The following is a 26,029-nucleotide window of genomic DNA, read 5'->3' on the forward strand; positions in this document are numbered from 1 at the left end:
ATAATGTTTTATTTGGTTTCAATGTATTTTCATTTCATTGTTTTTTTTTTAAGACAGCGACGTTTAGCTTCTTCACTTGTACCCCACCACGCACTTCACTGTTTAACGGTACCACGTATTTCTATTATGCGTGTGACAATCGCCGGTCTCAGATCAATTTAGTGGTCACGGAGACATCGGTTTCTCAACGCGCTCAGCAAAAATAGATAAATTAACTCAATTATAGTTCTCAAATATTTGCTAAACGGATACCACACAAAGCACCCTCATTGGCGTGTTACTCTATCGTGGTAGTGATTTTGAGTCACGAAAGTGAGCCTGCAGGAGAGAGACAAACGTGTCATAAGAATTAATGATTGCGTGCATCTTCACCGTCTCATTCATTATCTCAGATTAATTATCTTGCCGTATGACATTTCACTTGTCTGCACTTCATAAACTCTAAATCTCCTAGGCTGCTTTACAACGATGTGGCTCGAGTATAGATAAATATTGAATTCAATTTTGTAACAGTATTGTAACCAGTAAAATAGAAGAAATAATAAAAACCCTAAATCTACTAATAGATTGGAACAGGATCTACCATGGTAACAACCTCAGATCGGTTTTATTTATCTGTTTCCCCCAGCATAAAAGTACAGCCTACAAGATTTGCAATCCAATTCCCTCTAAACTTTTGCAATAAAATAGAAAATTCACATTGTGGTGGGGAGAGGAATCGTCTTCCTCTTCATCTTTTCTGTTGTTATAATTATTATTATTTTCATTATTATTACCCATCCATCATGCATTTTCCGAAACGCTTTACAACAAGCGCTGCCGGCGAGCTGGAGCCTATCCCATCGGTTTTTGGGCGGTAGGCGGTGTGCACCCTGAAATAGTGGCCAGCTAATCGTATTATTATTATTATTATTATTATTATTATTATTATTATTATTATTATTATTATTATTATCATTATTCCCTGACGGTTGTACGGATATCCCAAGTTTTGGTCTATGCATCCATTTCGATTTGGTTCTGCTTACGGACAAGCTCGTGATGGTTTGGTAATAAATCAGTCGGGGAGCTCCAGTGATTGACAAAGGCGTATTAAAGTAGGCCCACGAATTTCGTTGTTTATTTTCCGAGTTGATGTTGGCGTAGGACCCACGGCTCTAATGGGGTGGCATAGGATCGTATATTCCAAAAACACGTGACAATCCTAGTTCTCCCTGCTTGGTCGTCATTGAGCGCCGACACGAATAGTTAATGTTTCAAGCCCTACCGGCCTTCTTTTCCATCTTTTTTAAATGAGGCGCTTCCAGCGCCGGGAGGCAGCTGGATTGTGAGGGAGGTTTGCATGGGAAGTAGCCCATTTGTAAGGGGATGCTGCAGGGCGAATAAATGCGGCTCAATGTCTCCTTTTCAATGTTGAAATGCATGCACGGACCGTGCTTAGATATACGATTTCGATTCAATCATTTTCAACTTTAATTGTGTCGCTATGCAAAAAAAAAAAGAAAAAGATTGAAAATACCTCAATAGTAAAGAATTTAGATTTTATAATTCGTTGCATTATAAATTTTGAATTAAAAAGACCAATAAGGTGAATATAGAATCGGAAAAATCAGTTAACCTTCTCTAATTAATGGCCAAAGTGGCCCGCAGACCACTGACCATAGCTGTCCATTTGAGAGTATGTTTTGTCTCCAACCTCGACTTCACTGCACAAACACGTTTGCCTAAAAGAAGCAGCATCCCCCAAAACTCAGCCAATAATGGTTAAGCGCTGGAAAAAAAATGCCGCTTCGAGAGAGAGAGAAAACGGGTCACGAATTCCCTCAATAACGTCTGTATTATGCTTCGAATAATTCCTACTGACAACATTCTTAAAACAAATTTAGTTAGTGCAAGTTTCAAATTTCCATTTGTGGGTCGAGCATGCAACATGCACCTCCGGCTCACGGGTCCTGTGGAGACGCTACCTGCTCATGTTCCTCCAAGTCCCCTCCCGCAAAGAGGACAATTTGTTCAACAGCCGAAAAAAGGCACCTCTTCTGCCATGGCAGCTCGCCATGAGCCGCCACTGGTCCCTTCATAAAATTTCATGAACATATAATGAGTTTGTGGAGAAACTTGGCGATAGGAGGCTTGAATAGCAGCCAAGCATGGTGAGTTAAGGTGGGGCTGCTAGATGCTTATGAATATGACGCAGCAGCGCTTATTGGTCGAGTCGATGAATGACGCTAGAGGGCTAGAAATATGGTAGGTTCAGAGTTTCCGGAGATAGGCATTGTACTTTAGACCTATCGCATCACAACATATGCGAAAGGAGGCGACCAGGGCACGGATCCCTGCTTACACAGATTGACTGGAGACACCAGCGCATCTTGGACAGCAGAACACAAAGACGCGTTGACTGTGGATACGCTACGATGCCAGCGTAATTTGCATCATTTTCAAGCGCTCGTTTGGTTGTGTGACATACCTGCATTTTGAGACATTTTCATCAACTAGTTGCCGTGTCCAGCACTACCCGCTTCAAGTTTGTTTCTGCAAAAAAGACAAACCAGGTCTAAGCGCACCCGGCTATAGGTTACGTCTTTTCGGAGCCAGGTGCTGAAATCTACTTTTTTTTTTTTTTTTTTTTTTTTTTTTTACGCCACTGTTTTCTCCGAATCCAACAAGGGAGTGTTTCTTTCTCCACCAGTGACATAACGCAGCCACTATTCATTATTGTCTGCGTTTTGGACGGTAAACCTTCATTGCGCATGCAGGAAGAAATCTTTGGTGACACGGAATCGACAAGCGTCTCCACGCACATTGACCGAAAGAAGCCCCGGGCGAATGACAAGGCTAATAAACCGGCCATTGCTTGGCCTGTATTGCTGAATTGTTGTGTGTGAGCACCATTAACGGAGTTTTAACCCAGCCAAAGCGATGGTACACTGCGCCGGGTGCGAAAGGCCTATATTGGACCGCTTTTTGCTCAATGTGCTGGACCGAGCCTGGCACGTCAAGTGCGTCCAGTGCTGCGAGTGCAAATGCAATTTGACGGAGAAATGTTTTTCTCGAGATGGGAGACTGTACTGCAAAAATGACTTCTTTGGGTAAGCTTCACAGGATGACAACAATTCACCGGTGATTTTAAAATTGTATTAACAATATATTAATATGCAAAGACATTTTTGGTAAAGATACGATATTCATTAATTTGTCCCACACGGGGAAATTCCATTTTCAACTGAAATATATCTGTCTTTATCTAAACAGCACTCAATGTAGTCCTGTCATCATATCATGTATTTTGAATGAACTATAAATGCACAGCGGTTGCGTGAAGACTAAACGAAGGACTGTAAGACAATAAGCTTTGAATAGGCTGAATTAATTAAAAGCTTCCTAATTTGGATTCTTATGCAAAACATCAGAACCATTAAACGCGTGTACGTTGACTCAGCAGGGAGGCTTGATGGGAAATTGAGGAAATCGCACTGAAACAAGCTATGTGAAGCGCTAAGGATCAAACCCGGGCCACAAGAGACGCAGCACCGTGTTTGCTCAGTTTGCCGCGACGTCAGTGGATTTGAATAGCAAACTGTTTGAAAAAGATCACGCCCACAAACAATGCAATTGTAGACGGCAGTTAACAAGCAGTGCCCCTCAATACACATGGTTTAACACTTCAGTAATTACTAGTGTCAATTGTACTTCTCTTTATATTCTTCGGGTTTCAATAAATCTTTCACATTTTAAAAGTGTAGTACAACTGAGTATTGAAAAATAAAAAAAATAAAAACATTAAATTAAACCCTGTATGCCACAAATTTATTTACACAATATAAATATTAAGGTTGTTAATGTTAAAAAAAATAACATTTGTTCACGGCTAAGATGATGTTCAACAAATGAGACCTTTCTCAAACAATATTCACAATCTATAGTTTATCCGGGAAGTTGGGCAAATCAGAGCATGCGATGCAGTTTTTGTAGTGATTTGTATATGCTAAAATATTTTCACAAGACAATCATTCACTATGTTGCTATTTAATTGGTTCAGTTCCATTTTGAATGGTGTCCCAATTCAAATTCCATTAAAAATTAGCCTACATCAACAGTAACACAAGCATACGTATTTTCCTCGTGCAGGCGGTTCGGCACCAAGTGTGGAGGCTGTTCGCAGGGCATCTCTCCAAACGACTTGGTCCGGAGGGCTCGAAACAAAGTGTTCCATCTCAACTGCTTCACATGCATGATGTGCAATAAGCAGCTCTCGACCGGAGAAGAGCTTTACATCATAGATGAAAGCAAATTCGTTTGCAAAGACGATTACATGAGCAACGGCATTGTAAAAGACACAAACCTCCTTTCAGGTAAGGAGCTCCCGGTGCATGCATGTATGCACATTTTACCCAGCTGTGTGTGAATTATGTAAAAGACAAATTAACAACGATGATAAATATAAAATAATCATAAAAATAATAATTTAATGATGATGATGTGATGGGCCTAACCTGAGTGGTGGAGAGGTTTTGAGATTTTGTTAAACAAATAATATATGAATCTAAAATTGATATAATTGTTTATTACACGATTTGCTTCTCGAAATGGATATTAAGATCCCTTTTTTTGTTTCTGACACAGCCAAATACAACTACGACAGGAATCTCTCACACGGGTTTTTAAACTAATTTGAAATGAGATGCTACAATATACATTTATGAAATAATTTGACACATGCTCACACCGACATGTGCGTGCACCTTTTTGTCCCACTTTAGTTCTCATTTTGATTTTATGTCATAGTAACGGTGTGCAGCGACCCGAGTTTATCCCCGGACTCACAAGACCCCCACCAGGACGACGTGGTTCTTAAGGAAACAGAGATTGCTGCCCTCTCGGATAAGGAAACTGTAAATAACGAGAACGACGACCAGAATCTGGGTGGCAAGAGACGAGGCCCACGGACAACAATAAAGGCTAAACAGCTGGAGACGCTGAAGGCAGCTTTTGCTGCGACACCCAAACCCACCAGACACATCAGGGAGCAACTGGCACAGGAGACTGGCCTCAACATGAGGGTTATTCAGGTAAAAGGAAACAAGTCAAGTCAAATGTATTTATCACAGAAATTTCTCACCAGGCATCATACCCACAGGTAATGAATAATAATATATTTGTTTATTCACCTCAAACGTTCACAATTCAATTACAAAATGGAAAATTTGTGGTTTTCATTTTGTTGACATAACCTAGAGTGGTTCAGCAGAAGTGAAAAATAACAAAATAAATAAATATAAAATAAATAAATAAATAAAATACACACGTACGCGTGCATGCACGCACACACACACGCACGCACACATAAGCACACACACACACACACACACACACACACACACACACACACACACACATATATAAAATTCTTCAAGCACTCGTACTTTAACGAGTGGGCTTGCATGTTATGCACTCATTAATAGGTGTGATGCAATGCAGTTAGGTCGTCCTATCAGACAAACTCAACCCCCAACCACCAAAACATCCTCACGCCTCCTCCTTATCGCGTCTCCTTTCCACCTTTTAACAAACTGCTTATTCCATCAAACTTCACACGTCACATGGAATTCACTAAAGCAAAGAGTGATGGCTTGGTGAACTTGATCACAAAATGGGAAATCTGTCAATTTTTTCAATTCCGCATGTACATGGACGGGAGGGCATAGTCGCAGGGCTGCTGCAATCGCTAAGATACGTATTTGGCATAGCACAGCTGATCTGACGTTAGCCAAGCTGTAAGCTTGTGATTTGTTGTTGTTGTTTTCTTGTAAACTAATATTTACTCTTGCACAGTTAATAAAATTTAATAGAAACTATAACAACAAATGATCGATTTAGAATGCTACTATTTTTTATTAGCTTCCTAATCAAATTTTATGGAAACTATAGCAACAAATGCTCGATATGGAATGCTACTATTTTTTATTGGGTTCCTGTAATATTAGTAATTTTACAGCTAATTTGTTATTATGATTTGATTTAATGTTACCACTTCATGTAACGCCACAGTCACCCCGTGGAGAAATAAGACCCAGACTCAATGACAACATGCCTTCATTTTTAAAGAAGTATTTCATGTTCAGTTTTGAGTGGCATTCTGTAGGGTACAACACTTATGTAATTGTAGTTTTCTGTGATTACGTGTTTTTCCAATTATACTGGATGAAGGAACAAAACAAAACACCCACACATTTCATGATATATTGCATTTCATAGATTTTTAATATTTTTGTTTGATTAATCTCATAGTGTAAATAAAGGCTGAATAGCATCATTTATGATTTATTTACTTATACGATTTGTTTGGGGTTGTATATTTTATCGAGCTACTAGCTATTGTAATTTGTATACAATAATAATTTTCACGAGAGCTGATTAGATGAGATAGGTTTGAACAGTTTAGAGTAGATTATTGGCGATCAACCACTGTATCGCAGTTTACAAAATCACACGAGGAAACTGTGAAGTTGCAAATCAACTAGAAATGTCAGACTGTGCCAATTGTTGGTGTGGTCTTTTTGCATATAATGAGTGAACTTACTATGTTTGCTTGGCGTAACACACAGGCAAATACGACTAAATAACAAATGGCCACAATGCTTCTATAAAAAAGTTAGGTAGTAGGCTACAGATTACAAATGATGACAAAAATCTTATATCCCTAAAACTGCTGGGTTAAGAATTGTACCAACCCAAGTAGTTTGGGTCAAATTGACCCAACTTTGACTACTTTCTGGATTGGTACAATTTTTAACCGAAATTGAGTTGTTTTTGCCCCAGCAGTTTTAAGAATGTCAGGATTTATTTGACTCATCTTCCCTCTCTCTCTCTCTCTCTGCACATCAATGTGTGCCATTGAAATGTTCATCAAATTGCCGACTGCACATTTACTGATTGTGCGTAAATATACATGCAGGTCTGGTTCCAGAATCGCCGTTCCAAAGAGAGGCGTATGAAGCAGTTGAGCGCACTGGGAGCCCGCAGGCATGCGTTTTTCAGGAGCCCAAGGCGGATGAGAACGCTGGTTGACCGCCTGGAGCCAGGAGAGCTCATCCCAAATGGACCTTTCTCTTATTACGGAGGTGTGTTTGACTTTCACTCTAAGTGGCATTCGCTCCCATTTTTGCAAATCCAAGACATTTAATTGCTTTTCACACTCCCCTATTAGTTACCCTTTTGTTTTATGGTCTACATATGTAGCTACTGTTTACGGACAGATGACTTCATTATAGTATATATATATTTTTTCTAGTGTACTACAAATGAAATTGTCCAAACATTCATGGTTTATATTTAATGTTTTGCTATTAAGAATTAAACCCTTTTAGGTTTCAAATTAAACATTAATTTGGCTGAATAAGGTTATCAAAGTACAGTAATAGCAAAGCACAAATACATGCACACACCAACAAACATGGTGGTGTCAGGTGAACCCTTGTAGCCTACCTCCAAAATATTCACTATCAAAAACAGCATGTTTCTTCAACTAAGATATTTGGCATGCAGCTACAATTTCCGTGTGCGTGTCATGTGTTGCAGAGTGGTCGTAGAGGTGCTGCACGACCTAATGCGCCGGTACAACACCGAAGTTGTCACCTGCGCGAGTATACCGTAATTTTTGGACTATAAGTCGCGTTTTTTTTTTCATAGTTTGCGTGGGGGGGCGACTTATACTGGGGAGCGACTTATATGTGAATTTTTTCATACATTTTCAAAATTAAAAAAAACCCAAATGAAATCGCGATACACGAACCACGTTGTAGCAAGGGATTACTGTAATTTGAATTTCAAGTGATGTCAGCAGCGCGGCGCGGCACGGCGCGGCGCGGCGGTTGTTTATATAAAGGACAAAGATTCGATCATGGGATGACAAAGATGATGAAGGGCCCCACGTACTACCGGCATCATTAGCGGCTTTGTTTGTAAGTGACACGGAGGATGAAGAGTTTGAAGGATTTAAGGATTTGGAGTGACACAGAAGGTTTGAAAAACTATTATGGCTTTTACGCACGCCCGGTCCTACTCTACAGAGCTCTCTTTCACCTCCGTGGATGGAAGTCGGGGGCCAGCGCTCGGCCGGGTGGATGTCCGGGGACGGTGGATGGGGTTTGGACATGGCTTTTACGCACACCCGGTCCTATTCTATGGAGCTCTCTTCCACCTCCGTGGCTGTAAGTGCCACCTCCGGGGATGGAAGTCCACGCCGTCACACGCCTGGAAGTCGACGCCAGTGCTTGCGGCCGTGTGGTGGTTAACTATTTATGTTATAGTTATTTGATATATTTTATTTCGTGTAGCAACTTGTATATGTTTTTATCGTTACAGTTCAATAGTTGTTGGCTCGTTGAACTCTTGTTTTGTTAAATAAAGAGCCGTTTACCAAACCCACGTCTCTCCTTGTACTTTGTTAACACTACAATATAGTTATATACTAGATCTGTGGAATAACGACGAGGCTGACGTCAGGGCGAACGCACGGCGTTGTTGACAAAGGACGAGGAATTTGATCGATGGATTTAATGATTTGGAGTGACACAGATGGTTTGATAATATTATTGCTTATATAATAGTTATTTGATATATAATTTATATATCGTTATATGGGCCTGTGGAATATTTTGAAGTGCAAGCACCGTCAGCGGCGCGCACCCATTGTTGACATAAAGGACGATCGATGGATTTAATGAATTGGAGTGACACAGATGGTTTTATAAACGTGTTATTTATGTAATAGTTTTTTGAATAACTCTGAATGTTACGTCAGGCCCGTTCTCAGCCATTTGTTTGTGTTTATGTCACGTTAGAATACCTATCGTTTAGCCTGTTGTTGCTCGTTCATGTCTGTTCTTGGTGTTGGATTTTGTCGAATAAATTTCCCCCAAAATGCGACTTATACTCCGGAGCGACTTATATATGTTTTTTTTTCTTGTTATTGTGCATTTTATGGCTAATGCGACCTATATTCCGGAGCGACTTTTAGTCCGAAAAATACGGTAACTAGGCCTTTACAAACGTACAGCAAAACATGTTACTATAGTGTTCACGTGATTAGCAGATAGCATAAATTTCCACACCCCTGTCATTGATTAACTTACAGAGAGGAACACATGACATCTCCCCTTAGTAGTGATCTCACAATGAGGAATGCACAGCACCTCAGGAAACCCTGGCACTTTTAAAACTTTATTTTACACCCCAACCCACCCCCGTTGAGCAAATGCTTGCCAGTGCGAGAAAAGCATGTACTAGAATGTCCGTGGCAAAAAAAACAATACGTTGAGGACCACATAATCTACCTCGGAACACCAGCACTATCATGATGCAAAGTAATATACAATGATGCAATCTAACTTTGTGGCATTACAGAACAATGAAGGCATGATGTGTGTTTGCGGAAGAATATGTGCATAACTAAAGCAAGAAACAGTTCAAGCTCATCTTCCATTAGATCAACTCCGAACCAGTACACTACAGTATAGCAGTCAACAATCCATATTTATCTAATAACAGGACAATAACTAATGTCACACATAGTGATTGACAGTGATGGGTATTTCGTCCCTGGGATGGAACGGTCTGTCTTTCCTTCCTTGATGGATGTCGATTCTATGGGTGAAGGACGGGTTTTTGAAAAAGGCCTAAGCACTAAGCAAGGATGAAAGTGGGTTTTCGTTCATCCCTGTAACCGGGTCGATTAACGACTGACAGAAAAAGACAGACCGAATATGAAATATCATGACGTGCTACTTGTCTTGTGCGTATTCATGGTGTTTGGATGCAGAAGGAGGGATTTCCCTTTGGTTCAAGCCGAAAAGACTCATCAAAAAACTCCTCATCTCCAGTCAATCTGGTGACCGACGGTGGTTGTGTTGGCAGCTCAATGTATCTTTGTGTTACGATGCTTGGCTTGGACCCACCTACGTTTTCACTCTCCTTTCTGCTTCACATCTGATTCTTGTATTATGTATGTAAATTCAGCTGTGTGGATGCTCCCTCCTCATTGGTGGACTGGATGCTCACTCGTTGCTCTGATCACTGACTGCTCTGATCACTAGCTGGCGTGCCGGTTTGTGTGTTTTGTCTTGTCAGTCAGTCTCTATACCTTTTGTGTGTTTGTACTGCTACCTTTATTTTAAGTATACTTTGTGTTTAAGTATACGCACTTTGTGTTAGCACTTCACCATAGCCATCATTAAAGTCAAAAGTCAAAGTCAGCTTTATTGTCAATTTCTCCACATGCCAAAGACACACAAAGAAACCGAAATTTCGTTCCCCCCTATCCCACGGTGACAAGACATGGCTCACAACAGACAAACAGTAAACAAGTATAACAAAAGCGTGCTGAATAAATAACACAACAATAAATAAATAAATAATTAATTAAGAGGAGCGTAAAAACGCGTACAGCAGACATTCCCGAAAATAGCGCAACAGTGCCGCACGCTACGCAGAAGGGGGTAGCGAGTTCAGGGCCCTAACAGCCTGGAGAAAGAAGCTGTTGGCGAGTCTGGTGGTGCGGGAGCGCAGGCTCCTGTACCTCTTCCCAGAGGGCAGAAGGTCAAACAAGGAGTGAGCCGGGTGACTCACATCTCCGGCAATCGAGGTTGCCTTGCGGGCGAGATGGGAGGTGTAAATGTCCTTCAGGGAGGGAAGCGAAGCACCAATAATCTTACCAGCCGTATTCACTATGCGCTGCAGGGCCTTCAAGTTCTGTTCAGTGCAGTTACCACCCCAGACAGCGATGCAACTGGTGAGGACGCTCTCAATGGTGCCACGGTAGAATGTAGACAGGACTGCCTGAGGAGCACATGCACGCCTGAGCTTCCGCAGGAAATACAGGCGGCGCTGAGCCTTCTTTGCCAGTGACGAGGTGTTCGCGGACCAGGAGAGGTCCTCACTGATGTGCACCCCCAGGAACTTGGTGCAGCTCACCCTCTCCACCACAGCACCGTCGATGATCAGCGGCAGGTGTGTTGTGTGACCCTTCCGGAAGTCCACAATGATTTCCTTGGTCTTACTGACGTTCAGCAGGAGGTTGTTGTCCCTGCACCACGTGGTCAGAAGGTCAACTTCCGACCTGTATGGCGGAGATTTTGTCGCCAACACGCACCACCTGAGGCCTCTGACACTTAAATCAGGGATTGTCAACTGGTGGTCCGCAGCCCTCTAGTCTGGTTACAGGTGGTCTGTAAAATTGGAAATGGAAAATAATTGTAACATTTTTAAAAATAAGATTGATTTATTGTTTAGACTTGAGTTATTTTTCAGCTAATTTTGTGAATCATTTAGCCATCCAAATTATGTCAAATGTAGCCAAGATTCCCAAAATAGACAGACAATTGCAAAGTAATAGCCTGTATAGCCTTCTGTGCAAAATGAAATATTCCGCCAAAGGAGTGGTCCGCGAGTTGCTTCTTGGTTATAATGGTCGTCCATTGGACAAAACCAGATGAAAAAACCCTGATTTATATTATTCATGTGTACTAGCACTTTCACCATAGCTGTTTTTTTGTTCGTTCATCTACTCAGTTGAGGTAGTCAGTCTCGAGTGTTTTGTGAGGTATACTGTCATAGTCATAGTCAGCCCAGCCATGAACACACAGAGTTCCTTATAAACTCCAGGTTAAGTCAGTGCAGCTTGTGCTCAGGCTTCTCTCCACTGCACTGATTGGTTAGCTGAGTTGGGAACAAGGGCCACCAATCATAGAAGCAGGTGGATAGCTCACCTACACAGAATAGACCCAATCAACAAACACAATTATACAGTAATGAAAATTGTGGACCGTGTTCCAAAAATAAAATAAAATAATGTTTTTTTTCCCTGACAATGGACGGACTGAGGTTTGAAACCCTTGTCAAGGACCAAAATGGGGGATTATTCTTTTATGAATAAGGATGGAGGCACGAGGACAGAAGGGGGCCCGAGGTGGGGATGGAGGATTGGAAAATAGGGTAACGTGCACATCTATCGTGATTAAGGGGTTAGGGAATAAGTATAGATATTTGGACAAAGCCATGGTCTGTTATCATCCTCCACTGTAAATCTTCAGTGCACAGAGAGCTCAACCAATCAGAAGTGAAGCATAGATGAACCAATCAGAGGACAAAGAAATTCACTTGTCAAAGAAAGATCTTGCTAAGGATCAGGCAATGGCTGAGTGCCTGGAAGAAATAAAAAATCGCCTGAAAGTTGTTGATGTTCATAAAGAACAAAAAGATGCTCTTGAAGAAAGCAAGGAGCAACTGAAGAGGATAGAAGCTAGGATGGAGGACATCCATTTCCTCAAAGATGAGAATGCCAAGATGGATCAATTGATCAAAAGTGGAAGAGCTTGATCAGCAGAATAAGATCAATGATGTGATATCATTGGTCTCAAGATCTCACCTAGAAACAATGCCGGGCAACTGAGACATCAAAGCAATGTTGATGAGAAGGACAACTGATTTGTGGAACAGCAAATGGTGGAGTTCTTAACATCAATAAGCATCGTGCATGTTGACTCTTGCTACCTGCTTCCCAAGAGAAGACTCACTGGTGGTCGAGTCAGCAACGGTTCTACTGAGATTCACAAGCAGTACAAAAGTACAAAATTGCTTTTCTGGTACAGGGAAAAAAAATAAAGAGATCAAATGTTTATATCGGCGGCTCGGTGGCGCACTGGTCAGCACAACTGCCTCACAGTAAGGAGGGTGTGGGTTCGATTCTACCTATGGCCCTGTGTGGAGTTTGCATGTTCTCCCCGGGCCCGCATGGGTTTTCTCCAGGCACTCCAGTTGCCTCCCACATCCCAAAAACATGCTTGGCAGGCCGATTGAGCACTCCAAATTGTCCCTAGGTGTGAGTGCAAGTGCGACTGGTTGTTCGTCTCTGTGTGCCCTGCGATTGGCTGGCAACCGGTTCAGGGTGTCCCCCGCCTACTGCCCGATGACTGCTGGGATAGGCTCCAGCACACCCGCGACCCCCGTGGGGACAAGCGGTACAGTTAATGTATGGATGGAAATGTTTATATCGACGAGAATCTCAGCAAACAACATGCATCCATTGCATGGTGAGCCTGTCAACTGAAGAAGTAAGGGAAGATACAAGGGACTTGGACGTCCAACTGCAAAATCTTCGTAAAGCCAAACAGATCATCTCCAGAGACTACCAGATCGGCCCAGATCAGAGTGCTGGAGGAGTGGGGCAAATTTGCAAATTGTGTGAAGGCGATGGCCTTCACACATGTTATTCTACACCATTCACTTTATTATTGTGTGAAGGCGATGGCCTTCACACATATGTTATTCTACTCCATTCTCTATTATTATTATTATTGTGTGAAGGTGATGGCCTTCACACATATGTTATTCTACACCATTCTCTATTGTTTGTGTGAAGGCGATGGCGTTCACACGTTATTCAACACCATTCTCTATTATTATGTGAAGGCGATGGCTTTCATACATATGTTATTCTACACCATTCACTTTATTAGTGTGAAGGTGAAGACCTTCACACTGTTATTCCTGTCCTTTATTATTATTATTGTGTGAAGGCGATGGCCTTCACACATATGTTATTCTACACCATTCACTTTATTATTATTGTGTGAAGGTGATGGCCTTCACACATGTTATTCTACACCATTCACTTTGTTGTGTGAAGGTGAAGACCTTCACACTATTGTTATTCCTGTCCTTTATTATTAGTGTTAAGGTGAAGACCTTCACACTATTGTTATTCCTGTCCTTTATTATTATTAGTGTGAAGGTGAAGACCTTCACACAATTGGTATTCCTGTCCTTTATTATTATTAGTGTGAAGGTCTTCTGAAGACCTTCACACTATTGTTATTCCTGTCCTTAATTAGTGTGAAGGTGAAGACCTTCACACTATTGTTATTCCTGTCCTTTATTAGTGTTAAGGTGAAGACCTTCACATGTCACGAATCGGAATGGAAATGGAGCAGGGCGACCAAGTGCAGCTTGGAACAGGGTTTATTGGCAGAACTCAAACCACAGACTCTGTTAACAGACATAACTCGCTAAAAAAACCTAACAGAGAGACTGACCGACAAAGAAGTGAAACAAGATGACAGGGTGGCATTACCAATGACAGCAACGGGAACCAAAAAGACATCATGACATTAACACACAACAATGATCCGACGGGGAGTGAGGGGCAGACAGGACTTATATACACGACAGGTAACAAGAGGCAGGTGGGAATAATCAAACTCATCATGGGCACACAGGAAGGGAGGGGCGAGCACACAGACAGAAACCCAGACAACCGACACTTAGTGGAACAGCTGGGGCTAAGGCGTGACAGAACCCCCCACAAGGGACGGCTCCCGACATCCCAAAAAAACCCTGAAACCCCCACGTGGCAAAAGGGGGGGCGGGGGGAGCGCACCGATTCAAGCGACCTCACTGGCAATGGTAAAGCCCTAACCGCGCTCGGCGGCCACTTGGGGACATAAACTACAATCGGCGGCACACACTGGGAACCTAAACCGCACTCAGGCGGCACACACTGGGGACCGAACCGCACTCGGGCGGCGATTTGGGGAACCGAACCGCACTCGGGCGGCGACTTGGAGAACCGAACCACACTCTGGAGGCGATTTGGGGAACCGAACCGCACTCGGGCGGCGACTTGGGGAACCGAACCGCACTTGGGCGGCGACTTGGGGAACCGAACCGCACTCGGGCGGCGACTTGGGGAATCAAACCGCACTCGAGCGGCGACTTGGGGAACCGAACCGCACTCAGGCGGCGACTTGGGGAACCGAACCGCACTCGGGCGGCAACTTGGGGGACCGAACCGCACTTGGGCGGCGACTTGGGGAACTGAACTGCACTCGGGCGGTGACTTGGGGAACCTGAACCGCACTCGGGCGGCAACCCGAACATGAACCGCACTTGGGTGGCAACCCGAACATGAACCGCACTCGGGCGGCAATCCGAACATGAAGTCAAAGTCAAAAGTCAAAGTCAGCTTTATTGTCAATTTCTCCACATGCCAAAGACACACAAAGAAACCGAAATTTCGTTCCCCCCTATCCCACGGTGACAAGACATGGCTCACAACAGACAAACAAGTAAACAAGTATAACAAAAGCGTGCTGAATAAATAATGAATAAATAACACAACAATGAATAAATAAATAAGAGGAGCAGAAAAAAAAGGAGCAAGTGCGCGTACAGCAGACATTCCCGAAAATAGCGCAACAGTGCCGCACGCTACGCAGAAGGGGGTAGCGAGTTCAGGGCCCTAACAGCCTGGAGAAAGAAGCTGTTGGCGAGTCTGGTGGTGCGGGAGCGCAGGCTCCTGTACCTCTTCCCAGAGGGCAGAAGGTCAAACAAAGAGTGAGCCGGGTGACTCACATCTCTAGCAATCGAGGTTGCCTTGCGGGCGAGATGGGAGGCGTAAATGTCTTTCAGGGAGGGGAGCGAAGCACCAATAATCTTACCAGCCGTATTCACTATGCGCTGCAGGGCCTTCAAGTTCTGTTCAGTGCAGTTACCACCCCAGACAGCAATGCAACTGGTGAGGACGCTCTCAATGGTGCCACGGTAGAATGTAGACAGGACTGCCTGAGGAGCACATGCACGCCTGAGCTTCCGCAGGAAGTACAGGCGGCGCTGAGCTTTCTTTGCGGACCAGGAGAGGTCCTCACTGATGTGCACCCCCAGGAACTTGGTGCAGCTCACCCTCTCCACCACAGCACCGTCGATGATCAGCGGCAGGTGCGTTGTGTGACCCTTCCGGAAGTCAACAATGATTTCCTTGGTCTTATTGACGTTCAGCAGGAGGTTGTTGTCCCTGCACCACGTGGTCAGAAGGTCAACTTCCGACCTGTACCGAGTCTCGTCGCCCTTCGTGATGAGACCCACCAGAGTCGTGTCGTCAGCAAACTTCACTATGCGGTTGTCGCTGTAGGTCGCAGTGCAGTCATGTGTCAGCAGGGTGAAGAGCAATGGACTGAGCACGCAGCCCTGGGGGGCCCCCATGCTCAGCGTGATGCTGGCGGAGATTTTGTCGCCAACACGCACCACCTGAGGCCTCTGACAGAGGAAGTCCAGTAGCCAGTTGCAGAGGGAGGTACTGAGGCCCAGCTCGTCGAGTTTGCAGATGAGTCGCTGCGGCACAATGGTGTTGAAGGCAGAGCTGAAGTCCACAAACAGCAACCTCACATATGAGTCCTTTCTCTCCAGGTGGGTGAGGGCCGAGTGGAGGGCAGAGCAGATGGCATCCTCAGAGGACCGCTTGGCACGGTACGCAAACTGGAAAGGGTCAATGGTGGGGGGGAGAACGGACTTGATGTGCTCCATGACCAGCCGCTCAAAGCACTTCATGATGATGGGCGTCAGTGCCACAGGGCGGTAGTCATTGAAGCAGGACGGTGCAGGTTTCTTCGGCACAGGAACGATGGTGGCAGCCTTGAAACACGAGGGGACGATGGCCTGCTGCAGGGAAACGTTAAAGATGTCCGTGAAGACACCCGACAGCTCCCCAGCGCAGTCCTTCAGCGCTCGACCCGGGATGTTGTCAGGGCCCGCCGCCTTACGGGTGTCAATAGCGGCAAGCGCCCTCCTCACACCGTCGGCAGAGAGGCGCAGGGGCAACCCGAACATGAACCGCACTCGGGCGGCAACCCGAACATGAACCGCACTCGGGCGGCAACCCGAACATGAACCACACCCAGGCGGCAACCCTGACATGGACCGCACTCGGGCGGCAACCCTAACATGAACCGCTCTCGGGCGGCAACCCTAACATTAACCGCTCTTGGGCGGCAACCTTAACATGATCCGCTCTCGGGCGGCAACCCTAACATGAACCGCTCTCGGGCGGCAACCCTAACATGAACCACTCTCGGGCGGCAACTCTAACATGCACCACAATCTGCGGCAACTCTAACATGAACCGCAATCTGCGGCAACTCTAACATGAACCGCAATCTGCGGCAACTCTAACATGAACCGCAATCTGCGGCAACTCCGGAAGTCTGTACCGCAATCGGCGGCAAACTCCGGAAATCTGTACCGCAATCGACGACAACTCTGGAAGTTCGTACCGCGGCGGCATTCGGAAGGCAGGGCTGTGCGCAGCGGCAAGAGCCATCACGCGCCGCAGCAGTGGGAGCAGAGCCAGGGACGATCGCGGTTCCGGCGCAGCTGGCTTGGATGTCTGCTGACGTCCGCGGGTCCTGCGACGCTGGGGTGGAGTCCGAGGGCGGCCGTGAGTCTGATGACGCCGGGAGGCACTCCAATGGCAGTGTGAAGGTGAAGACCTTCACACTATTGTTATTGCTGTCCTTTATTATTATTATTATTATTAGTGTGAAGGTGAACACCTTCACACTATTGTTATTGCTGTCCTTTATTATTAGTGTGAAGGTGAAGACCTTCACACTATTGTTATTCTACTTTATTATTATTATTATTATTATTATTATTATTATTATTATTATTATTATTAGTGTGAAGGCGAAGGCCTTCACACTATTATTCTACTTTATTATTAGTGTGAAGGCGAAGGCCTTCACACTATTGTTATTCTACTTTATTATTATTATTATTATTATTAGTGTGAAGGCGAAGGCCTTCACACTATTGTTATTCTACTTTATTATTATTATTATTATTATTAGTGTGAAGGCGAAGGCCTTCACACTATTGTTATTCTACTTTATTATTATTATTATTATTATTATTATTATTATTAGTGTGAAGGCGAAGGCCTTCACACTATTGTTATTCTACTTTATTATTATTATTATTATTATTATTATTATTATTATTATTATTAGTGTGAAGGCGAAGGCCTTTCACACATTCCAAAAATTCATGGCATGCTTGCTACCATTTTTTTTGTTGATAACATTTACCGTTTTTATGTAATTAGCAAATTTGTGACTTTTAAATCCCCATTCATTCTTAACGGCGATTTCAACACGAGCCACTTTCCCACGTGGGTTCGAATTTTACAGTGGGCGGAATTTATTTTATAATCACACTCCTCAGCCTCCCTGGTAAGGTCTATTCAGGAATGCTGGAGACGAAGGTCCGTCGGGAGGTTGAACCTCGGCTTCAGGAGGAGCAGTGTGGTTTTCGTCCTGGCCGTGGAACAGTGGACCAGCTCTGTACCCTCGGCAGTTTCCTCGAGGGGGCATGGGAGTTCGCTCAACCAGTCCACGTGTGTTTTGTGGACTTGGAGAAGGCGTTCGGCTGTGTCCTTCGGGAAGTTCTGTGGAGTGTGCTTCGGGAGTACGGGGTGCCGAGCCAACTGATATGGGCGGTTCGGTCCCTTTATCATCGATGCCAGAGTTTGGTCCGCATTTCCGGCAGTAAGTTTGATTCGTTCCCAGTGAGGGGTGGACTCTACCAAGGCTGCCCTTTGTCACAGATTCTGTTCATAAATTTTATGGACAGAATTTCTAGAATGCAGACGAGGCGCTGAGGGTGTCGGGTTTGGAGACTTCAGCATTGCGTCTCTGCTTTTTGCAGACGACGTGGTGCTGTTGGCTTCTTCAAGCTGTGATCTCCAGCTTTCACTGGAGCGGTTCGCAGCCAAGTGTGAAGCTGTCGGGATGAGGGTCAGCACCTCCAAATCCGAGTCCATAGTCCTCGGTCAGAAAAGAATGGAATGCCCTCTCCGGATCGGGGATGAGATCCTGCTCCAAGTGGAGGAGTTCAAGTATCTTTTGGTCTTGTTCACGAGTGAGGGACAGATGGAGTGTGAGATCGACAGGCGGATCGGTGCAGCGTCGGCAGTAATGCTGACGCTGTACCGATCCGTCATGGTGAAGAGAGAGAGCTGAGCCAAAAGGCAAAGCTCTCAATTTACCGGTCGATCTACGCTCCTGCCTTCACCTATGGTAACGAGCTATGGGTCGTGACTGAAAGAACGAGATCCCGGATACAAGCGGCCGAAATGAGTTTCCTCCGCAGGGTGTCCGGGTTCTCCCTTAGAGATAGGATGAGAAGCTCAGTCATCCGGGGGAGACTCGGAGTGGAGGCGCTGCTCCTCCACGTTGAGAGGAGCCAGATGAGGTGGCTCGGGTATCTCATCAGGATGCCTCCTGGACACCACCCTGGGGAGGTGTTCCGGGCATGTTCTACCGGTATGAGACCTTGTGGACGACCCAGGACGCGCTTGAGAGACTATGTCTCTCAGCTGGCCTGGGAATGCCTTGGGATCCCCCGGGATGAGCTGGATGAAGTGGCTGGTGAGAGGAAAGTCTGGGAGTCCCTCCTAAAGCTGCTGCCCCCGCGACCCGACACCGGATAATCGGAAGAAGATGGATGGATGGATTGATAGAGGAATGGATGGATGGAGAATAGAATAGAGTAGAATAGAATAAAATAGAATAGAATGCCTTTATAGTCAATGTACAACAGGTATAAAACAACATAGGTATAATAGGTGCAGATAACAGGAACATCCTAAGGGCTATTTGCCATTAAGTAAATACATACATTGCACTTGGAATAAATGGAACTAACAGCCTGTGGGCAAAAGCTCAAATGATTAGGACAATTCAGAAATTCATTAGCCTTCCTCAGGACCTGTCTATTATAGATAGACCAAAGCCTGGCTTTCTGACTTCCTGATATTTACTCAGCAGTTTTGATATGCCTACATAGGAGCTTATTTTGAGACAAACTCAAACTTCTAAGGAATATGTCTTTTAAATGTAAAATGTAATGTCTGATGTATTATTCCTGCAATTTTTTTTTTTCTGAACCTAATGTCTTTTTCATTCTGCAGATTATCAAAGCGAATATTATGGTCCAGGAGGAAACTATGACTTCTTTCCTCAGGGGCCACCTTCATCACAGGCCCAGACCCCAGTTGATCTCCCCTTTGTGCCCTCTTCAGGCCCCACAGGCACACCCCTCGGTGGTATGGACCACCCCCTACCAGGGCACCATCCATCCAGTGAAGTGCAGCGCTTCTCTGATATTATGACCCACCATCCTGGGGACTCTCCAAGCCCAGAGCCTGGCATCCCGGGAACTCTCCATAATATCTCCACTGAGGTGTTTGGCCCGAGCCCACCATTTACCTCATTGTCTCTGAATAGCAACGGATACAACAACCATCTGTCACATCCACCCATAGAAATGAACGAAGCCATTGTGTGGTAGCTCATTGGGAGACTGGACTCTTGAAGACGGAAAATTACTAACTGGAGTTCATTTTGCTGTGGGCTGGATTGAGGCATGAATATCAACAGGGTTAGGGGAATACTACAAAACATTTTTGTATCATTTCCTATTTATTATTTTTTAATAAGAAACTAACCCAAAACCGAACTATTTTGAACTGACAGCCTCCATAGTTCTTTGTGCATATGAGGGACATACCACTGCTTGTCAGTAGCTTGGCATGACAAAACATTCATCATTGCTCTAAGAAAATCAAGTTTCACGATCTCTTATATGTCCAGACCACGGAAAATATCATTACCGCCCGTTATAGACATCAGTAGGTTTACAGACAGATAATAACCTGGTTATAGGTTGTTTGTGCACTAACTGACTCGTAGGCTGGCTGAGCCGTACTCAATGTTTCAGGCATTAGACATACTCTTTGTATTTAGTCGGATGTTCCACAAAACCCTTTGCCCCACTCAGTCCTGCCATATTGACGCTTCACACCATGTTTCTTCAAAAGAAAAGAATACACTCCTCCATGTAGACTTAATGGTTTGCTTTCAGAATTCCCACCAAATCTGGGGAAAGCTGCCTATAAAAGGCCAACATTACAAAACGTCCTCTGTGGATTTCCAACCCTTTATTTAAAACGGAAGTGGACTTGATTTGCTAAACTTTTTAAGTCTGTTTTGTAAAAATCCTCACTTCGGGTTCTTAAAGGGACTTGAAACAGTCAACTGTTTACGTAATCAATTTAAAGTTCAGGAGTTCAGAAATCTATGTTTGAGAATCCTGTCCATGTATATGTACCGAGCAACCAACCAAATTTTTGTACTGAGTTAACTTATACTGTATGGGGAAAATACATTTTCTTCAGGTTGTGGTTCACTATGCTAGTTTGTACAAGATGTTGTTTACAGAAGATTGTTTTTAAAAATGAACCAAACATAAGTAGTTGCCAAATACGAAAATAGCACAACTCCTGTTGAATCATCACTTCAGAGTGTAGGAATGTGTTAAGACAAGACATACTTTCATTATGAATTTTCTGAACTGTTGAAACATTCCTAAAAATGTTAATGACATTCATATCCAAGTTTTATATTTATTTCTTCAAGAGAAATATTCCAATATTCCGCAATTTTAAAAGGTTGATGATTAAATATGCCGCTTTAAGAAACTACATTTCTATGAATCTCAACCCCACATGGCCAGTCATACTCTTTCAATTTCAGTGTTAAACAGGAATGAGGAATGAAAAACACATTTTGCTTTTTATAGCCAAATTTCAGCCGGCTTACTGGACTTCTATTAAAGGTCAGAAAAATAATAAAGCATTGCATTCAGCTACTATTTTTGTGACTTTCCGGTACAAGTAAATAACAGCAATGCTATGTTACATTAATTTATAATGTATGTATTCAAAATGTAAGTAATTAAGTTACATTTAAATTTCATTGCAGTTCCATAGCTTCTTCATACAGTTACTAGTTTATTGATTACAGACCCAAAACCAATGCAATTAATTTATTGCATCTTTAGACTGCCACCTAGTGTTAAGTCTATGGCACAGCTGCTCTAAATTATATAAACTTCAAATTACATTAAAAAAGTATTTTTTTTACTCATAGTGGCATTAAATGTCACTGAACATATTTTTAAACTAAGAACACTTTTCTCACTGCTGTAGAATTATTCAGCAAACTGACACGAGACAAAATGACACAAGGGGGAGTGAGTTTCCAATTTATACTGATGACGCTTTTTTTCCCTTCAAGCACGTTGGCTTACTTCAGATTCCTCTGAGCTTACTGGAAGTTGTTGCCAAATCATAAGCTGTTTGTTGTGTAACTGTGAGGGACAATGATGAAATTGCTGTGACGAAGAAACCCCTGCTTTTTGCGCTTTTATTATCTTGCTTGGTACTATATTACCTGCATTTTAGGATTCCTGTTGTCCGGTCCGATTACTAGGGGGGGACTACTATTAATTCAAAGCTTTGAATGCAGCCATAATAATGATCATCAACAAACCCAAACACATGGACAAGGATTAAAATCCATTCAATATTGCATCAACACAACTCGAGTGGTAGAAAGGACAGCACATACCCCAGACCCATCCTGCAATCTCATTTTTGTTGCGTTTTCCAGACTGTGATCCACCATGAATTAATGACAGTTTGATGAGTAAACCAAGTAGGGTGTGGGATCTAGGAAAGGTTATCAGTTTTCTCACTGCAGCCCTGCATTTTCTGCCTGTTGATAGCATGGAAAATAATGCAGGCTCACTGCCCCCAGGACTATGGGTCTTTAAAATTAAAACCTCCATTGATTACTCATTAATTACTTGGTATAAACCAACCTTGCAATACTTTAAACTTAAATCACATCACTTAATATGTATTATTTTATTTTAATTTACTTTGGATAAGACCATAATTCACAATGCTCTAATTTTCAAGATATCGAGGGTGTGTTTTATTTCAGGTGACGCTGACGTGATTTGGATTTGCTTGGGCACTGACTCGCTTTCACTGACCACAAACTAAATATGTGAGTGATAAAATTCACTTTGTGATTGTAGATAGGATGGCCTTGACTCATGATATGTAGCCTACTACTAGTTTTAAAGTATAACACTGACTAAGGGTGTATTCAGACCCGACTGTTTGGTCCACTTTAAAAGGACCAGGGTTCGATTCCAATGCTGGTCCGGATCTTTTAAGCAGGTGTAAATACATGAAAACGAATCCTGGTGCAGATTAAACAACTGGACCAAGACTCACTTTTTAAAGTGGTCTCGGTTCGCTTCCAAACGGACTGTGGTGCGGTTCGCTTCAGGTGTGAATACATACAGCGGAAATACCTCATGCCAACGTGTTTTGGGTCAGGGCACGCAGAGCACATCACCGTCTTTGGATTACTGCGGGCATTCGCCGACGCTGTTGCAAAATTTTAAACACAGTGTCGTGAAACCTGCATTGAATGAGCTGCTCTTGACACTGAAAATTATTTTGCAACTCTAATAACAGCACAAATATGCAGAGCAGGAATGCACCACGCAGGACTCGCATGTTTTCCTTCATTTCCGGGGCTGTGCTCTCTGTGCCACCGTGGTATTTGATGTTCAATAGGAACACAGATCATCACAAGCGTGGATGTGTTAACAAAATATACTTCACTTGCAAAATGTACAGTCTGAATGGGTACCGCACCAAATCAAAAAGTTAAGTCCTCTTTTGGCTCGGACCAAAAAAGCGGACTAAAGGACTTTTCTGATCTGAATACAACGTTAAACTTAAGGACTTTGTTGCAGGACACGCTGTTTAGTATGTATGTTTGGCATGTCTGCAGCGCAGTTTTGAAGTTTGGTGTTTTTTGTGGCAAATAATTGTGAGCGTTTTTGAAGGCAGCAAATGTTGCGTCAGAGTTCACTAAATGTTTGCCAAACGATTGGCAGACGCTCAACAGATGGTCCCATGTACTTTTCTTGGAGCAAGGGAATTTTGAACACGGTCAAAATTTCCTTGAATAAGACATGAAGGTAACACTCGCTGCCTTTGAAAATAGTAAAAATTGTCCTCCGCTCAGTAAGATAGGAGCTTAAAGCCATAACCACCTGAAAATTGAACCAATTCAATTCTATTTTGTTTCTAAACAGTCACGGGAACTCACCAGAATTAGAATAAGAAGCTGGTTTGGCATAAACATACAACATTCATCTTGAACAACAATTATGAGGAATGTAAGTTGCCCTTCAGGCTGTTAACCAAGAGAATTCCGGTACATAAATATGTACATGTTTAACACAGGGATGAGAATTTTCCGCGGATTTCCGTGTTTTTTTCCGTCGAAAGTATTTTTGTGATTCGTGTAAATCCGTTGAGAATTTATTTCATTTTTTTTTATACGGGGGGAGCGGCCGTCTAGGTGGCCGGACAACGTTAGCCTCGGCGACTCATGGGCATTCCCCCGCCCGCCGCAACGGCATATGTATATGTAAACGAACAAGCGGCTCCTCTTTCCTGGCTGGTGAAGAGTGGTAGCTGGTAACCGAACACGAAGTGAAACGGGGACAAACCTGTGGTAGCTTGGAAGGGATTGTGGCCGTGCTTCACCAACAGGAGCTGCTGGACCCATCCACGGTGATTACCGGAAGACATGCTGCAGAGGGACTTAGCCAGCTCCTGGTTCAGACACTTGGCCTGTCTGTTGAACTGAGGGTAGGAGCCTGAGGTGAGGCTGGTCGAGGCTCCCAGAAGACGGCAGAACTCGCCCCAAAAGACTGAGGCGAACTGTGGACCGCGGTCGGAGACAATATCTCGCGGGAGACCATGGTGGCAGAACACCTCCTTTAGCATGATCTGAGCGGTTTGTTTTGCGGTGAGTAACTTGGGGAGTGGAATGAATTGGACCATTTTGCTGAAGCGGTCGACTACATTGAGGACCGCTGTGTTTCCCTCGGACAGGGAAAGGCCCGTGACAAAGTCAATGGCGAGGTGGGACCACGGTCAGTGCGGCACAAGCAGAGGTTGAAGCAGGCCAGCTGGAGGACAATGGGGCGTCTTGCAGCAACTCCAGACGTAATCATGGACGTCCTGGCTCAACGTTGCCCACCAGAACTGTTGTTCCACAAGGAATCTAGTGCAGGCAATCCCAGGGTGACAGGCGTGATCCATCGGAATGGCGAGGCGGGGCTCACGACCAGGAAATCTGAGGTCGTGGCAGCTCAGTGGCCTAGTAGTAGAGTGTCCGCCCTGAGACTGGAAGGTTGTGGGTTCAAACCCCGGCCGGGTCATACCATAGACTATAAAAATGGGACCCATTGCCTCCTTGCTTGGCACTCAGCATTAAGGGTTGGAATCCGGGGGGTTAGATCACCAAATGATTCCCAAGCGCGGCACCGCTGCTGCTCACTGCTCCCCTCTCCCCCAGGGGATGGATCAAAATCACATGGGGATGGGTTAAATGCAGAGGACAAATTTCACCACACCCAGATATGTGTGTGACGATGATCATTGGGACTTTAACTTTAAATTTCAGGCAGAGCATTCAAAAATAAATTCTTCATTTCACAGGGCATTTTGAATTTTCTTTAGACACGATGCAATCGTGTACTCACGCCACTACACCTTAAGCAAGAAGTTGTCCTCCTTTGCATCCATTATTCCATTAGGGCCTTTAACGAATTGCTTCTGTAGAGGGCCTTAAAGGCACAAATAACACCTTGGTCCATCGGCTGAATCAACGAAGTCGTGTTTGGTGGCAAGAGTTTAATCGTACGTGATACCTGCGGCATGGTCGCCAGCATTGTGCAGCAACAAAAGCAAGGCCCTTGTCTCATAGATAATCCTTGACCTCCAGGAGATGGAACCAGTCTGTTGTTAGGTTTCTTGCGATCCACACCTTCGGGTTATGCTTCCAATGCACAAGCAACACTTTCTTGTTCTCTGGGATTCTTGTACTTATAAACCCTGGCTGGATCATAAATCCAGCAGCATTGCCACACATTGTCACACAAACATTTTGAGCCTTAAAACATCCTCACTCATGATGTACAAACCGGATTCGGTTGAAGTTGGGAAATTGTGTAAAATGTAAATAAAAACAAAATACAACGATTTGAAAATCTTGCTCAACCCATATTCAATTGAATACACTACAAAAACAACATATTTAATGTTCAAACTAATAAACTAAATTTTGTTTTGCCAAATAATAATTAACTTCATGGCTCCAACATGTCCAGTATAAGTTGGGAAAGGTGGCAAAAAATACTGAGAAAGCTGAGAAAAGCTCATCAAACACCTATTTGGAACATCCCACATGTGATGAGG

At 43.9% G+C, this 26,029-nt stretch overlaps 1 protein-coding gene across 3 annotated transcripts; it reads left to right on the forward strand.

Moving 5' to 3' along the window:
- The first annotated feature begins 2,249 nt into the window (after positions 1-2,249).
- Positions 2,250-21,893, forward strand: lhx1a (LIM homeobox 1a). 3 transcript variants are annotated; one of them, XM_088381662.1, is made up of 5 exons: positions 2,250-3,092; positions 4,132-4,355; positions 4,789-5,072; positions 6,959-7,124; positions 8,073-11,348. In XM_088381662.1, exons 1-5 carry the CDS (start codon positions 2,923-2,925, stop codon positions 8,318-8,320), a joined length of 1,092 nt encoding a protein of 363 aa, XP_088237788.1. In that variant the 5' UTR covers positions 2,250-2,922; the 3' UTR covers positions 8,321-11,348. The 3 variants fall into 3 exon arrangements, with proteins under 3 accessions (XP_088237788.1, XP_088237787.1, XP_088237786.1); XM_088381661.1 differs by lacking the exon at positions 8,073-11,348 and adding an exon at positions 19,913-21,893 and having other exon boundaries at positions 2,254-3,092; XM_088381660.1 differs by lacking the exon at positions 8,073-11,348 and adding an exon at positions 19,802-21,893 and having other exon boundaries at positions 2,257-3,092.
- The last annotated feature ends 4,136 nt before the right edge of the window (positions 21,894-26,029 follow it).

The sequence above is a fragment of the Syngnathus floridae genome, chromosome 7 (genome assembly GCF_059516105.1).
Source record: "Syngnathus floridae isolate MCC-2025c chromosome 7, RoL_Sflo_1.0, whole genome shotgun sequence".
NCBI classification, from domain to species: domain Eukaryota; kingdom Metazoa; phylum Chordata; class Actinopteri; order Syngnathiformes; family Syngnathidae; genus Syngnathus; species Syngnathus floridae.

What these genes read in the sequence shown, in the direction of transcription:
- lhx1a (XM_088381660.1), top strand. Translation starts at nt 2,923, where the DNA reads ATGGTACACTGCGCCGGGTGCGAAAGGCCTATATTGGACCGCTTTTTG. An exon ending in TGCAAAAATGACTTCTTTGG is followed by an intron (nt 3,093 to 4,131) that starts GTAAGCTTCACA and finishes TTCCTCGTGCAG; the next exon opens with GCGGTTCGGCACCAAGTGTG. An exon ending in ACCTTTCTCTTATTACGGAG is followed by an intron (nt 7,125 to 19,801) that starts GTGTGTTTGACT and finishes TTCATTCTGCAG; the next exon opens with ATTATCAAAGCGAATATTAT.